Here is a 15684-nt window from a genome sequence, read left to right on the forward strand (position 1 = left end):
CCTACGCTGAACTTAAGGGAGGGTGCGCAATGCAAATGAGGGAGGGCCCTGTCCCTGACATGTAGTGCGAAGTACAGCTGCTACTCAATGACATTTACATGAAAACTGAGGCTGATGGCCATTTTTCAGTTCTAACCTCTGGGTGGCTGGTGTTATAAGGGCAGGTCTGAACAAATTGGCCTTCCTGTCCATTAGGGAGGAAAATGTTGGTCAGTTTAATTTAAAAAACAAACTCACGCATTTTGGCTACAAAGATCTACAGAGCGAGGGAGTGTGGTCTAGTGGATAGATCACTGGGCAAGGAGACCTGAGTTCTGTTCCTACTCTGCTACTGCCCTGCTGGGTGACATTGGGCAAATTATTTCGCTTCTATGTGCCTCTGTTTCCCCATCTGTGTAATGGTGGGTGACGATACTGCCCTCCTTTGTAAAACACTTTTTGAGATCTACTAATGAAAAGTGCTATATAAAATCTAGATACTATTATGTTGGAATAATCATATTTTCATTTTGGACAATCAAATTTGAGATCTAACTTTTCCTTGGACAAGATATTTAAAAAAGAAACAAAACAAAACAAAAAAAAAAAAATCACCCCTAACCTGGAAGCAATGAAATGCATCGAGAAAGTATACTATAAAATATGAAGGGGAGGATCTAGTTTTACAGCATTAACTTTTGTATACACACTGATATTAATTAAGGATTAAATCCTGGTCCCAGCTCCCAGCCCAGGTCACTGGGATGCATAGCAGGGATTTCTGTGGGACCTGGGCTGCAGAGGAATGCCATTCCTTCACTCCTTGACTGAAGTGGCAGTAGAGCTGCTCTGTGGTAAATACTTCAACCTCAGGACTGCACTAAGCCCTGTAGCTGGATCATTCTCCCTTTGCAGAATGACTGTGTGTCTACATAGTCAAACATTTACTGGCCCCAGCCCTCCTCAGACCTGAACAATTTCCAAATTTTACGCTTCTGCAGCGCTGAGGGGGCATGGGCCTTGTTCTTCATTTGTTCTGTGCCATTGGGATGTATAGAGAATGATTGTTGTTGTAATAACAATAAGCATAGTGTATCCTGGTCACCAGGTGGTGAGCAGAGCTGATCAGAAATACTTTGATGGAACAGTTTTCTTTTGGAAAATGCAGTTTCACCTAAATCAGAACGTTTTGAGGTCTTACATTGATTTAGCTGAAATTTTATACCCCTCTCTCCTCCCACCTCCCCCCAAAAGTTCCAAGAATGTTAAAATATCTTATTTTGACATTTTTTGCATGAAACATTTTGATTTATCATTTTGAAGTGACTTTTTTTTTCAATTATATTATATATTTAAAAATAAAAAAGTTGAAATTTTGAAAAAAGTTTCATTTTTGTTGAAACCAAACCTTTTTGATTGATCCAAAACAATTTTTGTTTAATTTTTCCTCACAGAACATTTCTAAATTTTCAGGTTTCCCTACAATTCACAATGAAATCAAATTTCAAAATCTTTCATGAAATGGGATTTCTGTTCTCTGCACAGTCCTAGTGGTGGGTTTTCTGGGGGCAAGGAATGTGAGTATTTTAATAATTTGTCTGCCATAAATAACTGGTTAGAATTGGCTAAACGCTTATAGAATTCTGAACAACAGAACAGCACCTTATTCTCGTACAAAGACCTGTAGCAGAGAGGATCATATTGCTGTGGGGTTCTGTCCTGTGTCATCATCTGAGATAGTCATATATCAGTACAATATATTACGTAATGTCATTGTGGCAATTATTATTGTGTTGAGATTTCCAAAGTTCTCATTGCTCACTCACTCTGTTACTTTGTCATTTCAGAGGAGGATGAACTAGAGGAGGCAAAAGACATTAGTGTTCGCGTTATGTCCTCTCAGTCTGTGCTTGTTGCGTGGACAGATCCCATATATGAAAAACAGAAGAAAGTTGTCGCAGCTAGGTACTTACTTTGTGGCGGTGTTTTCCAGATGTATACTAAAGATTTCATTGTTTACAGCTCTGTTTTATATTTGAATAATAAAGTGTAGTTACAGGCATAGCTTGACTCAAGGCAAAATTGGAACATAGGAATTGCCATATTGGATCAGGGGTCTATCTACACCAAAATCCTGTCTCTGACAGTGGTCAGCACCAGATGCTTCAGAGGATGGAGTGAGAACACTGAAGTAGGTAGATGTAGGTAAAATTGTTCCCATATCAACAAGGCCCAAACATAATTTTTGGGCCCAGTACAAACGTTTAACATGGGCCCCCTCCCACACACATACCCATGGAGGTTGCAGCCTGGGGCGGGTCCACCAGGGTCTCTGGGCCCTGGTAAAGTGTACCCTTCTCCCCCCGCCCATGTGGGTGCCCTGCATATCAGGGCTCATACTGTTTGCTAATAGTTAGAGATTGGCTTAAACTCTGAAGGATGGAGTTCAATATCCCTTCCAAAATTTTGGTAGCATTAGCTATTATAACTTGGGGGTATTCTTGTTATCTATACAGGATCTCACTGCACTCTCTTTCCCCTCTACCTTAAATGTAATGGGCAGCTTTAATTTGCCCCACAATGTGTGATGAACTGGAGTTTTTAGTTTATAGGGAAAGCTCCCCCTGGACTGATAATATCTGACAGGGAGATACAATGCATCAAACTAGAAGGATCGTACGCTTCTGTTGGTCAATTTTCAATCCAAGATTTATAGGAGTTTCTTCTCTTAATCAAAGTAGTTGATAGAAAGACAAAATCCCATATCTGAAAACATCTTAAATTTTGGGACAGTTCAGCTCCAAATTTGGGGGCTTAGGCCCTGTTTCAGGATGTAGGAACACTGAAGAAAGATATTCAGCAAGAATATCATGACTGATTGAGTCAAATTTCACAGACAAATCATAAACTCTACCTGAAACCACCAGTCCCTGGCCCTTTCTGGCTGGAGCTCAGCCCTCACTTTCTCCCTCCCTCCCTCTCTCAACCAGCCACCCCCTGCAGTTTCCTGCCACCTTTAAATTGGAGCACCTGATTTCTCTCAGGTGAGGCACATTCTGTAATCAGGGTTGGCTTAGCCCCAGGCTCTCCAGCCCAAGGGCAAGCCACTCTGTTACAAGAAGGGAGCCATACAGATGAAGACAGGTGCCTTTTTAATGTGATTGGACTCAACTAAAGAAAAATAAAAATGTGTGTTTAAAACATGCTAAGGACTGTTTTTATTATCACTCTTATTTGTATCTCAGTAGCTTCTAGCGACCCAGATCAGGATCAAGCACCATTCTGTGCTGTCCATGTGTATCATGAAAAGAAGGCTCCTGTCTCCAAAGGCTTGCTATCTAAGTATATAAGGAGACTAGACAATGGGATATATTAACTTCAGGGTGCATGGTCTGTAGCGATGTAAAGGTCACTTGAATGAGGATTGTGGTGGTGGATGGAGGAACCACAGCCAAAAGATCCTGGGTAAGGAGAGTGCAACCTTGAGAGATGCTGATTTACTCATCCCAAAGGCAATCTCCTTTGGTAGGGCTCCCAATAACCCCAACCTCCAAAGTAAGGCTCTCCTTTCTATAAGAACCCCCTGCTGCAGGGCAGCAGGGCAAACACTACCAGCTCTCCCCTAGAATGAGTTCCTTTCAGGGTGCAACCGGCTTCCATGTCATTCACCTTAACATTAGGGGGAACCTAGATGCTGCAGTGATTGGTACAGTGATACTAAGTTTGTGCTGCCATCTATGCTCCAGAATTCTGCCAGCACAGCTGTATTGGTCAGGTGCGTGAAAAGATGTGATCCCTGACTGACATAGCTGTGCTTGCAGAAATCTGTAGTGTAAATGCAGTTATACCAACAAAACTGCAATTTTATTGGTATAGCTTGTTTCATTCTGGGGTGGTGGAATAAGTTATACTGGTAAAAGAGTAGTTTTGCCAGTGTAAGCTGCATCCACTCTAGGAGCACTTTGCCAGTGTAATATACTGGTAACCCTGTCCTGATAAAGTGCTCATCATGTAGACATAGTCTACAATAGATTGTTTAGCTCATGATGCTCACTCTTCCCCCATTACTAGAATTTTTTTTTTTAGCCAAGCACATTAGTAGGAAAAAACTTGAACTGTGTTTGATTCTAATGACTTTCATTGATTGGGTATGACATTTTGGCTCTCACATTTCCATTCCCAGGCAATATTCTGTCCGTTATCGAGAAAAAGGGGAGTCAGCAAGGTGGGATTACAAACAAGTGTCTAACAGACGGGTGTTAGTGGATAAGCTGATACCAGACACCATGTATGAATTTGCAGTGCGAATTTCAGAGGGAGAAAGGGAAGGCAAATGGAGTGCTTCTGTTTACCAACGAACCCCAGAAGCTGGTATGTATCAAAATTATCTTCCACCTGACATACCTTTTGAAAATTAGATCTGCTGCAGCTGCAGATGGATCAATACTTCATCAATGCTTTTCATATCATGTCTTTGAAATAGTTGCTTAGAAGGTGTTGGAATGCAAACACGGGGCAAAAAGTATATGCCATTGTGTATAACCATTACTTCTTACCTTTAATTTCTATTCTTGTGTATGTCTGAATATTTCACAGCTCCTGCCAGTGCACCTGAAAATTTAGATGTTTGGCTAGTAAAAGGCAAAACAACTTCTGTTACTGCATCTTGGGACCCTCTTGCAGAGAGTGAAGGAAAAGTAAAAGGTACGTCATTACTGCCAGTTAACAGACCGAGAGAGAAATTAAAGACAAACTGACCTGCAGAAATCACATGATAGTGATAAAGTTAAACAGACACTGCTGCTGTATGTAATGTACAACTGTAGGGGGCTAAGGTTCTTCAAGAGGGACTTCCACTCTGTGGCAAGCTCAGTTAAAAGAAACTTCTGTGCAAGTTGTAGCCGACCATACCAGTAATCTTCTCTTATTAACAATTCTTGCATGTGCAGGAGAGTTTTCTCCTTTCCAGCTCAGCTTCAGCTTTTGCCATGCGCTGCATGAAGCCATCATGCTTTGCCTGGGATGTCACAAAGCTGTTGCCATCAAAATGATTGTGATATCACAAATACAATCATATGATTTCACTCCCGTATCAAGCAGGGGGGAGATGAGTTGTCGATGGAGGTAGTACAATGCCATTTTGATGATTTAAAAAAGGAGCATGGATAGGATAATCATCAGAATAGTGGAATTAGGTTTCATGATTTTTTAAAGTTTTCCAAAGTGCGAAAGTTCCCCTTAAAGAATCAAGCATAAAATATTGACATTTGGAAATTTCAAACATAAGCAACAGTTACCAAAGTAGGTCTGTGTCAGTCAGTGGTAATTTATTTGGATACGATTTGAACAACCTTCCAGCATTCTTCCCCTTTTCCCCAAAAAACTCCATTTGCAGGTAATTAGGCTACTTGCACTCACCCATGACTGAAGGAACCACCAGCTTTTCTCTCCATCCCTTTGGAACATTATACAACTGCTTTATCAGAACCGTGGAGTCACCAAGCCAATGGCATAGGGGAAAAGAGACAGCATATATCATATCAGCACAAAAGACCTGCATTGTGTACACTCCAGTGGTGAAATCCTGGCTCTATTAAAATGAACAGGAGTTTTGCCATGCACTTCAGTGAAGCCAAAGTATCACCCTACTGCTTCAAACAAACAAACAAAAAAAACCCTGGGCAGTGATGCATGGATGTGATATGAAATTTTAAAAGCGTGCACTGAGTTTTGAGGAATCGGCACGTTTGTTGAAGTTTTCAAAAATGGCCAGTGATTTGGGTTGACTCTAGTTTTTGAATGCCCAACTTGAGACCCCTTTTAAAGGGGCTTGATTTTCAGAGGCTGAGCTCTTAACTCTTGAAAACAAGGTCCCTTTAAGGTGCCGCAAGTTGGGGATTCAAATATTGAGCCACCTCAAATCACTTTGGAAAACGAAGACCAAAATATTTTCTTTTGAGATGGTGTTCCATAGGAGAGGGCTCCTTTTTTTTTTTTTTTAAATAAACATGATTAAATTATACATATACAGTGGAAATTAAATCATGGATTAGGTCTCTCATGATCATTGTTTACTCCAAATGTTGGCTTTATTTCACACATATTGTAAGCTTATTTTGTTCGTTTTCCAGTCTGATCACATTTCATATCTCAATAATTGAGGAAGTTACCCTCTAGTAGCCAGTGCCAGAAATAACAATAGTTGTAGAACTTTCATGATCAGTACCACTGTTATTCCTGTATATCATGTGTTTCTTATCTCCAATATGGATATTCTTTACTACCAGGAAGGAAGAATACTTCCCATGCCTGCTAATGATTTACAGTCTTTGCACTGATCCGTAAAACTAATTCATGTATGAGAATATAAACGATGCATTTTTAATCTTTGTTTTTATGAATTGTTCCAGGTCTTAGTCATTGCATTTCTTAATGCAACTAACATAGATTAATTGTTAGAGAAAAAGGCATCTTGCATGTTACTACAGGAAAAATGCTACTCTGTGAATCAAGGTCTTATGAGAGTGTAATGGGGAAAACTACAGGTTATATGTTCCCCTTCATGCATACATTATTCCTGTTAGGGTAAAATTCACCCAGGTGCAGATGGCCAATGCTAGGTCTCAGCACCACTTCAGTCTTCTTTTGAGAGGTGCTTTTTTCAGAGGGACTTAAATAGTACCTAGGCCTTGTGCTGGTCCCCTGCACAGGGTGAACTTCTCCCATTACAATTAATGAGTGTTGTGTGTCAATGAGGGGGAAATATATGTTTAATTGTGTTGGACAGAGCACATGTAGGTTAAGGTATCTTTTTTAGATAAGATCTCAAGTTATCAAGCTGAGAATTTAATATACTATCTAGTTGCTCTGTATGGACAAACTATTCTAATTAAGGCCCTTTCCAGAAAAGCATTTAAGCAGGAGCTTAACTTTAAACATGTGTGTAGTCTCACTCACTGCAATGGGAGTACTCCTGTGCTTCAAATTAAGCTGCTGCTTAAATGTTGTGTTAGCAGGGAGTCTAAGGTCCCAGTATTTCCAAGGATCTAGTGATTGGACCTCTGCATCTGGTGGAGTTCCACAAAAGCTAATTGGTAGTGGTAGTGGGGATGCTTCTACAGAATTGGGGCCTTAAAGTATAAAGTGATTATAACTGTGTCAGGACTCTAGAGCAAGTAAAGGATAAAACAATAAACAGCACTAATAAAAGTATTTCACCTGCTTTTAATATTGCATGTCTTAAAGGTTAGTTGGGTACATACAAATGTTTGACACAAAATAGTGTATAATTTCTGCGAGAATAAAAAGCTTTGAACCTCCTGATTAACTATCAGCATATTTACACTCAGTACTACTACTATTTTATTAACATAAATAACTCTGTAACAGTAATACTGAACAGTTATTGGTTGCATCAGACTTTATTGCCAGTAGCTATAAGGCAATTAAAAACCAGTTGGAATGCTAGTGTTTCATTATAGTCAACACGTTTTCTAACTGTTGTTAGATACAATCTGTCAAATTCGTGTTAGAATAAATGCCGAGTGTAGAACTTTTTGAATCTTTGCAAACAAAAAACGTGATAGCAGTGGCCAGACCACCTAATATTTGACTTTGCAACCATTATTTTTTCCATTTGGGATGCATAGCTCCCATCAAAATTATTGTTTGGTATAATGAGCAACAATGGGAATTGTTGCTTAAATATTCTTTAGAAGGATTTATCTCTTGTGTTCTGTATGCTTAATCAGCTAATTTTCTCTATATATAGATATATATTCTAGTCTAATATGTTGAATGAATGTTTATTCAGCTTATTGTATATCATGTCTTTATACTCCAACTGTTGACTTGACGTGCATTGCTAATGTATTAATTTTAGTAATGCACGTTCTAATTCATCCTACCCATACAGTCTGTCCACTGGAAACAGGACTGTTTTCAGTTTCCTCCTTCCAACCGTCTGCCAAATCATTTCAGAATACATTCTTTCATACGCCCCGGCTCTCAAACCATTCGGAGCAAAGTCCATCACCTATCGTGGAGATACTACTTCTGCCATAATAGATGGTCTGCAGCCCGGGGAACGCTATATTTTCAAAATTCGTGCAGCAAACAGGAGGGGACAAGGTCCTCAGTCTAAAGCCTTCAGTGTCGTTATGCCAACAGGTAAGTATCGTGTGCCTATGATTCAGTCTATTCATTCTTGTCACTGACTTGTTTGTGCAACTTTTTTATTGCAGTCATTGGCTTTTTATTCCACTAAACTGTAGAATTCCAGTTTAATAGCACTGTTTCATTTAAAAGATTCTTTAATAGCCAGCTTGTTATAAGCTTTGAAACTTAGATCTGTCATGGCAATACTGATCCAATAGATGCTTGTAATTAATCAGTCATCACCTTTATAGCACATACAGTATAAAGGGAAAGAGAATATTTTAAGTAAACATGTCTCTCTGGCTATTTCATGACCTACTGCATGAATATATTCCTTTTGCTTTACAAAGCTCAACAAAATCTATACTGTATTTTGTTTGCATGTACTCTTCCTGACAATATTCGCAGCGTATAAAAACTAAATTTTAAATGTTAATGCACAAAGTTCTGCAGTCCTTATTCAGGCAAAACTCCAAAATATTTGCTTTTTACTATAAGTACATTGTTATATAGACAAACACAAGATCCGATGACTATTTTTAATGTAGCACTAAAGGCCAGATCCTCAGCTGGTATACATCAGCATAGCTGCATTGAAAACTGAAGCTAGACAAATTCAGACTGAAAATAACGTTTACATTTTTAACGGTGAGCGTAATTAACTACTAGAACAATTTACCCTGGGTCATGGTGGATTCTTCATCACTGACAATTTCTAAATCAGAATTGGATGTTTTTCTAAAAGGTATTCTCTAGGAATTATTTTGGGAGAAGTTCTAGGACCTGTGCTATACAGGAAGTCAGGCTAGATCACAATGGTTCTTTGTGGCTTTAGACTCTATGAATCTATTAATCTGTGAAATCAATAAAGCTATGCTGAAGATCTAGCTCCAATTATTTGTCTAGTACTGCCTACTCTCAACTGATTGTTTTCTTATTGTAAGTTTTCCCCAATTGATAATGTAGTGATATTTCTATTTCCCAGTAGATTAACTGTTACAGAATTAATTATTATTCAGCGTTCCAAAGAATGATCTGGATCTTGCTGACTGATTCATTTTTCTAGGCAGTTTTTATACTGTTTTTACAGATATCGTTGTGAATTTAAAAAAATTTTTTTTTTCTCTTTTGCAGCAAGTAGGGATGATTCAGATGTTCATCAACAAACAAAAATTCAAGATACTATGGAGTCTAAAAAGCCTGGTGATGCTGTGCCTTCATCCCCACCTCGAACCACTTCCGTTTTGTCTAAAAAAATCCAACCATCAGCTTCTTCTAAGCATACTGCTGTTCATTCATCTAGTTCCCCCAGTGGTGGAGATACAAAAAATCCTCTTCCTGAGTTTAAGAATAAACTCTTGACTGGTAGTGGGGTGTTAAATAAATCACAGCTATCTTCTAAAAAGACATCGGAGCAAGAATCAGATCCCCAGTCCACTGAAGTCACAGATGATCATGATTCCTCCAATGAAACTCCAAAACCACTGCCTAAAACCCAAGATCAGAGAAAAAACATTAGGCCCCACTCTGCTAGCAGGCCATTTCACTCTGTCCTTTCTTCGGGTAGAACACCAGTTAGAACACGCACTCTAGTAAGGACAAGACAAACAAGCACAGACAAACATGGCTCATCATCACCTTCCTTAATCCAACGCTCCTCATCCTCTTCCTTTGCATCTTCTCCCATTCCTAAATACACAGATAATGAAACAAAGCGTCAAAGACAAGACAACTCCAATATTCCTTCTTCCCCTAAAATCCCTTTAGATAATCTGCCTGCTGATAATGTACCTCATGATCTTGCAGGAAGTGTGGAGGAAAAGCAAATAATTCTAGATTCTGTGCCATTAAAAAGACAAGGGTCCAGTCAAGTATCTTCTAAAACTCCAGAGCACACTCACCTGGCTTTACCATTGAATCGGCAGTCCGCTGTGTCTCACAAGGAGGTCCAGAGCCATCAGAGTAAGCCACACACCTCTTTAGTGCCAATTAAATTACCTACATCATCAACAGTTACAAACTCTCAAAGTCATTCACGCTATCCCTCCTCTAAATTAGTTCACTCTGGTACCCGTGATAGTTATGACCATTATGATAGCAAAGAGGTAGAAGGTAGAAATGAAAGGTCAAGTTACAGGTCTTCCCATGATGGAGATTCACTTCCATCACTGCAAACAAAACTTCCCTCAGGTTCCAATCCTCAAATTTTGAAGGATCCAAAATTAACCATGGCAGCTGTATCATCAAAGTCTGCTGTTTCTGCTTCTGCTAGTCATACTTTAACTCACTCACGTGTCCCACCTTCTGCTAAACATAGGTCTGATGGAAGGGATGTTGATGATGATAATTATAGTGAGGACACAGAAACAGAAGGGGAAAAGAAAAGACAAGACTCTTCCTCTTCAAGGTTTAATTCTAGGTCATCTTTAGGACAGACTGCATCTGAACGTTTTAATTTGCTCAAGCACAAAGCATTTCATACAACCAATAAATTTCTAAACAGGGTCAGTAATAATCAAGAACCTAAGATACAACCCTCTAAATCCCCTTATTCTGCTGTCTCCTCAAAGGTTCGTCCTCAGAGTAATGCACACCTAACTTCAACTAGTGCCCGTAGGTCAAGTTTCAATATTGATAGAGATGCTAGAGAATTGGAGGGTGAAGATGAGAAACCATTACCTTCAACTATTGCACATGACCACTCACCTTCCTCTTCTAGACAGTCATCTTCAACAGCAGTCTATACCAGAAGAAGAAGTCCTTCGGTAGAGTCTAGTACTCGCCGCAGAGAGCCACTCAAAGAAAAATCACAGCTCTCTGGTTCAGAAGATGAACTTAGCACAGAAATAGAGGAAACTCCCACAAAATCAGGTTCTTTGCTTACAGTCCGTCAATCTTCTTCATTGCCTTCAATATCTGGGAGATCTCCCTCATCTACTAGAACTAACCACCACCCTAGTCCTAGTGTTTCTCACCAGGTAACAAATGGTCAGGATGCAAGGTCAAGAGCCTTATCAGGCTCATCATCTTCCACTGGGTCTTCATCAGTGGCTACGGCAGAAAAGTATTCTCTTGGACAGTCTTCTGCTTCCAAACAACAGCCCGATGATCAGGATGGTAAGGAGGTGAAGGAAACCACTAAATCAAAACAAAGTATGCCTTTGTCTAAAAAAACATTAAATGGGGGCTCTCGTTTCTCATCCCAGAAAGCTCTCCATTCAGAACCAAGCCCTTCTCAAAAGGGACATGCTGGTCAGTCTCAACTTCAATTATCCTTGTTAAATTCTAGAGACTGGCTTCCTTCTCAGATTTCCCCTCAAAGTAACAAAAAATTACAGGAGGATGAGGATGTGGCTGAGGAGCAGGAGGCAGATGACAGAATACATGCCCATTCTGCATTCCCTAAAGATGTCTCTTCTAGGAGAATATCTACCTCTTTATCTCAGGGAAATTCTAGCTCATCTCTTTCACAACACCAGCAGTCAGGTTCTCAAATTAGTAAAGTTGATGAAAAACACAAAAGTAGGCATGACTCTCTAACTCCTTCCAGAGGATCAAGTTCATTTTTGCCAGCAGGCAGGCATATTGGATCCAAGGTAGCCATTTCAAAACCTGCTCACTCAGGCTCTAGCTCCATCAGTGACACAGCAAAGGACAATAGGGATACTTCTTTATTGTCAAAGTCATCCTCCACTTCTTTGAGACAAACTCATCCTTCGGTACCTAATTACCATTCAGGTTCCAGAGTCCCTACTAGAACAGCATCCAAAAGTGAGAAAAAATATGGCCCATTCCAGTCAACACCATCAAAAGTGGAACCTTCTCTAAAAGCTCCTTTCTCCTCTTTATCTAAATCTCACCAGTCAGTTTCAAAGGAAGATGATGATGATGCTACTAATAATGAGCATGATCAGGGAGAAGTGGAGGAGAAACCCACATTATCTTCATCTGCAAGATGGTCATCTTCCTCCAATTCTAGAGACAGTAAAAATATGAATGGCAATGGTGCCAGGGATAAAAGGAAACCAGCGGGTTCTCATCTAATACACAGAGTAAACTCTGCAGAAGAAAAAGATGAGGAGGAAGAGCCTCCCACTTTAAAACAATCTCTTCCTGCCTCTCAAGGCAGGTTGTCTTCTTCTGTAGTCTCAAGAGTTTCTCAGTCCCCTAACAAACCACATATATCTTCTAAGCCAAGGTTGGCCTGGCCACGCTCGTCTGCATCCATATCTGTGCCTTCTCAGATGTATCCCACACACTCTACTCCTCCAACCCTTCCTTCATCTTCGTCCCCTCTCTTCCCCCGTCAACGACTACAAAACTCAAGGCTACGAAACCTTTCCCAACGGCAATTTGTCAGACCTCCGTATAGACAAGGTAATATGTTTACTTTGATGATTTTATTAATTTTACTGTCTTGAATGTTTATCCCCATCAGCTGTTAGATGAAAGCTGCATTGTTTCATCAGGATACAAGTTGAAGTATGTAATTCAATTTATTGTTCATATTTTGGTAGTACCCAGACAGCCTCATTGTGGTCCTCATTGTGCTAAATACTGTACAGACACAGAGGGTGATATGGTGAGAGATCACAGTCCAAAGACTTGATCCTACAATCTGACCTGACCCGTATGCCTCTGTGGTCTCCTATGAAATCAGTGAGGCTCAGGGATTTGCCCAGGGAGATCAGATTACAGAGTCCGGGACTATGTATGGAAACTGGGCAACACTAATTATAGACTAATAGCTTAACTAAGTATGTGTTGAAAGATGATGTGTATGTAGGATATCTCTCTCTCTCATAGATTGCTCTTCAGCAGAAATAATCTTATGTCTATTCCTTGTGTGGGTTACTGACAGGATTTTCCAGGTTTTAACTAAAACCTGCTATTCTGGTCTCTGTTGCTTATCTCCTGCGGTCTTACCTTGCCTGTTTCCCTACAATAAGATGTTTTCTCATGCTGATCCAGAATGTTCTGCTTTCTTTAACTAATTTTTAGAAACAATTTTTGCTGCTTCACTTTAAAGGGAATAGAGTTGATAGGCCATTCAGGATTGTATCCCTGTTTGTTGTTGTTCACTTATCAGCAATTAAACTTGTAAAGCTTGTTTTCTTGAAGGGTGTCTGCTGGTTATTGCCTGCTGAGTGACCAATAATAAGCCAGCAGTTTCATTGCAATACTATTTTGTAACCTACTGCATATAATATTTGAGACCCCAAACTCAATAAGCCATAGTTAGGAATACCTGCTATCGCTCCAGTATATAGGCACTCAAAAGTAGTATTGAACCACATCTGTTCTATTTCTCCATTGCGTTAAGTAGCCTTTTGTACCAGAGGGGAGTGAGACTGAACAGCTCATGATGGTCCCAGTCCATCAACGGGAACCATGCAAAGTAGACTTTTGCTCCTGCCAAGCCCCGTTGACTTTAGTGGGGCTCCACTTGGGTGCAGGAGTCCCTTTGTTTGTATAGTTCTCATTGCAGATTGGATCTTAAATTACACTGGTGTTACACAGTATAGGCATATTTTTTTTGCATGAGAGATTAAGTTTAGGGTCTGGTTTTCAGAGGTGGTGAGTACCTACCACTCCAGTAGACTGAAGTGGTACTTATGGGTGCTCAACACCTCTACAAATTAGTCCCTTGGGTTTTTTGGATCTGCCAGTTACAACCATCTGTGTGGAGCTGGGATACCCCCTCGTCAGCAGGAAGAGAACACACAAGTTGACAGCAAAGGGAGTGCATGATGAGTGAGCATCCTATGTATTTGGTGGGGGCAAGATTCTAAAATCACTCTCCATTCCGAGGTTGAGTGCGTGTAGATGAGGCCATTGCTGTTCTAGCTCTGAGCCGAATTAAATGATACGACGCTGTATGAGATGAAGTTTGTTCTTTCTGTCTAGTGTTTTCTTCTAGAGGTGAGGAGAAATGTTAGTCATTTCCGTCCCCTCCCCTTTTGGGTTCTTTGTAAAAAATTTGTAGGGGGTTGGATTAAAAATTAAAAAAAAATTAAAAAAAAGATTCCACATGGTGATGGATTTTAAAAAAAATACTTATAAAGTTCAAGAAATTTTTAGTGACTAAAGCTGTGTTTGGAAATTCTGCATCTGTTTTTTTTAAAATCCCATAGGGATCAGAGCAAACAGGCCAGACATGTCAGAAAAAAAAACAAATGCTTATACTCTTCAGAACAAATCATTGTGGAGTGCTGCTTTTCAGCTGCGAAGAGATGAAAGTATTGCAGTAGTGCATCCCAAAAGAAATTGAAATGTCTGCTTTTTAAAATAACTGGTCAGATTCTGCTCTCATTTACAGTCTTGTACATCAAAAGTCACTCTCCATGGTAAATCAGGAGACACTCCACTGATGTAAATGAAAGGTAAACCAGGCCCAGACCTTTTGTATGTTGTTTTTAGTTCTTTCCACTTAAACTTGCATAGAAACTTAGGCCTTGTCTACACTAGAGAGTGTTGTCGATGCAAGTTACAGCGATGATCAAAAAGCGTTATAATTACAACGCTTGTGCCTGTCCACACAGCACTTGTGTCGCCGAAGCACATCCACAGTTGGTGCTCTAGCATTGACAGTGAGAGCAGTGCAGTGTGGGCAGCTATCCCACTGTGCAACTTGCCACCTTGTGCCGCTAGGAGTTGTGGGAAGGTGGAGAGGGTCGCAGTGTATCATGGGTGCGGGCTCAATGTCCCATGATGCAATCGGAATTCATGGAATGATGGGACAGAAATCACTGCATTTCGCAGCATTTTTCATTGGCTCCTGTTTCCTGTGCGCCCACCATCTCTATCTGAAAGGATGGATCCTGCACTGCTCTCTGCTGTTGCTGCCAGTGTTCTGAACACATCACAACTGCTTATGCGGTATATCATGAGCTCCCAGTCGAACCAGGAATCCAAAGTGCCTGACTTGCTGTGTGCTATGCAAACAAACAACGCCAGATTATTTTTTGCATCCATGGAGTATCTGCACCTGGTGCACCACCACATTTGGGTGTGAGAAACAAGCACCGAGTGGTGGGTTTCTATCGTTATGCAGGTCTGGGGGGAGGAGCAGCATCAGCTCAAAAAAATCAACAGAGTTCCCCTCTCCTGCATCCTGCAGGCCAGGGCAGGAGAGCAGGGACTGGGTTGAACCCTGCAGGGTCAAGAAGAGGTCCTGGCTCCCTAGTTCCCAGCTCTGCATCGTCCTCCAACTTGTCCTCCTCATCCATGACCTCTTTCTCGGGGTTGAGTCCGGTGTCCATTGTCTCTGGGGACCATGGAGGTATACACAGGGCTCTTGGTGGTGGAGGTGGGGTTGAAGCAAAGAATGGCTTCCATCTCCTTATAAAGCGGCAGGACTTTGGTTCGCACCAGAGTGATGGTTTGACTCCCTAGCCTTTTGGTAACCCTTGCTGCAACTCCTTGATTTTCGCATGGCACTGCAGCGTGTCCCATTCATAGCCCTTCTCCGCCATGCCATGAGAAAGTTGACTGGGGTTTCAAAATTCCTATGGCTGGAGTGGAGCTGGGACTGCACAGCCTCCTCTC

The 15684-nt window shown here is 40.7% G+C and overlaps 1 protein-coding gene across 1 annotated transcript in view; it reads left to right on the forward strand.

Moving 5' to 3' along the window:
- FNDC1 (fibronectin type III domain containing 1) overlaps positions 1–15684 on the forward strand; it is a 114429-nt gene that overhangs the window by 48244 nt on the left and 50501 nt on the right. The window contains exons 4-8 of the mRNA XM_067542238.1: positions 1827–1944; positions 4163–4350; positions 4576–4683; positions 7960–8148; positions 9271–12513. Of these exons, the coding sequence (XP_067398339.1) occupies positions 1827–1944; positions 4163–4350; positions 4576–4683; positions 7960–8148; positions 9271–12513 (3846 nt within the window). The remainder of the gene's footprint in view (positions 1–1826; positions 1945–4162; positions 4351–4575; positions 4684–7959; positions 8149–9270; positions 12514–15684) is intronic.

Source organism: Emydura macquarii, unplaced genomic scaffold (assembly GCF_026122565.2).
Source record: "Emydura macquarii macquarii isolate MOO-44397 ecotype Brisbane River unplaced genomic scaffold, CSIRO-AGI_Emac_v2 contig_705, whole genome shotgun sequence".
Taxonomy (NCBI): Eukaryota; Metazoa; Chordata; order Testudines; family Chelidae; genus Emydura; species Emydura macquarii.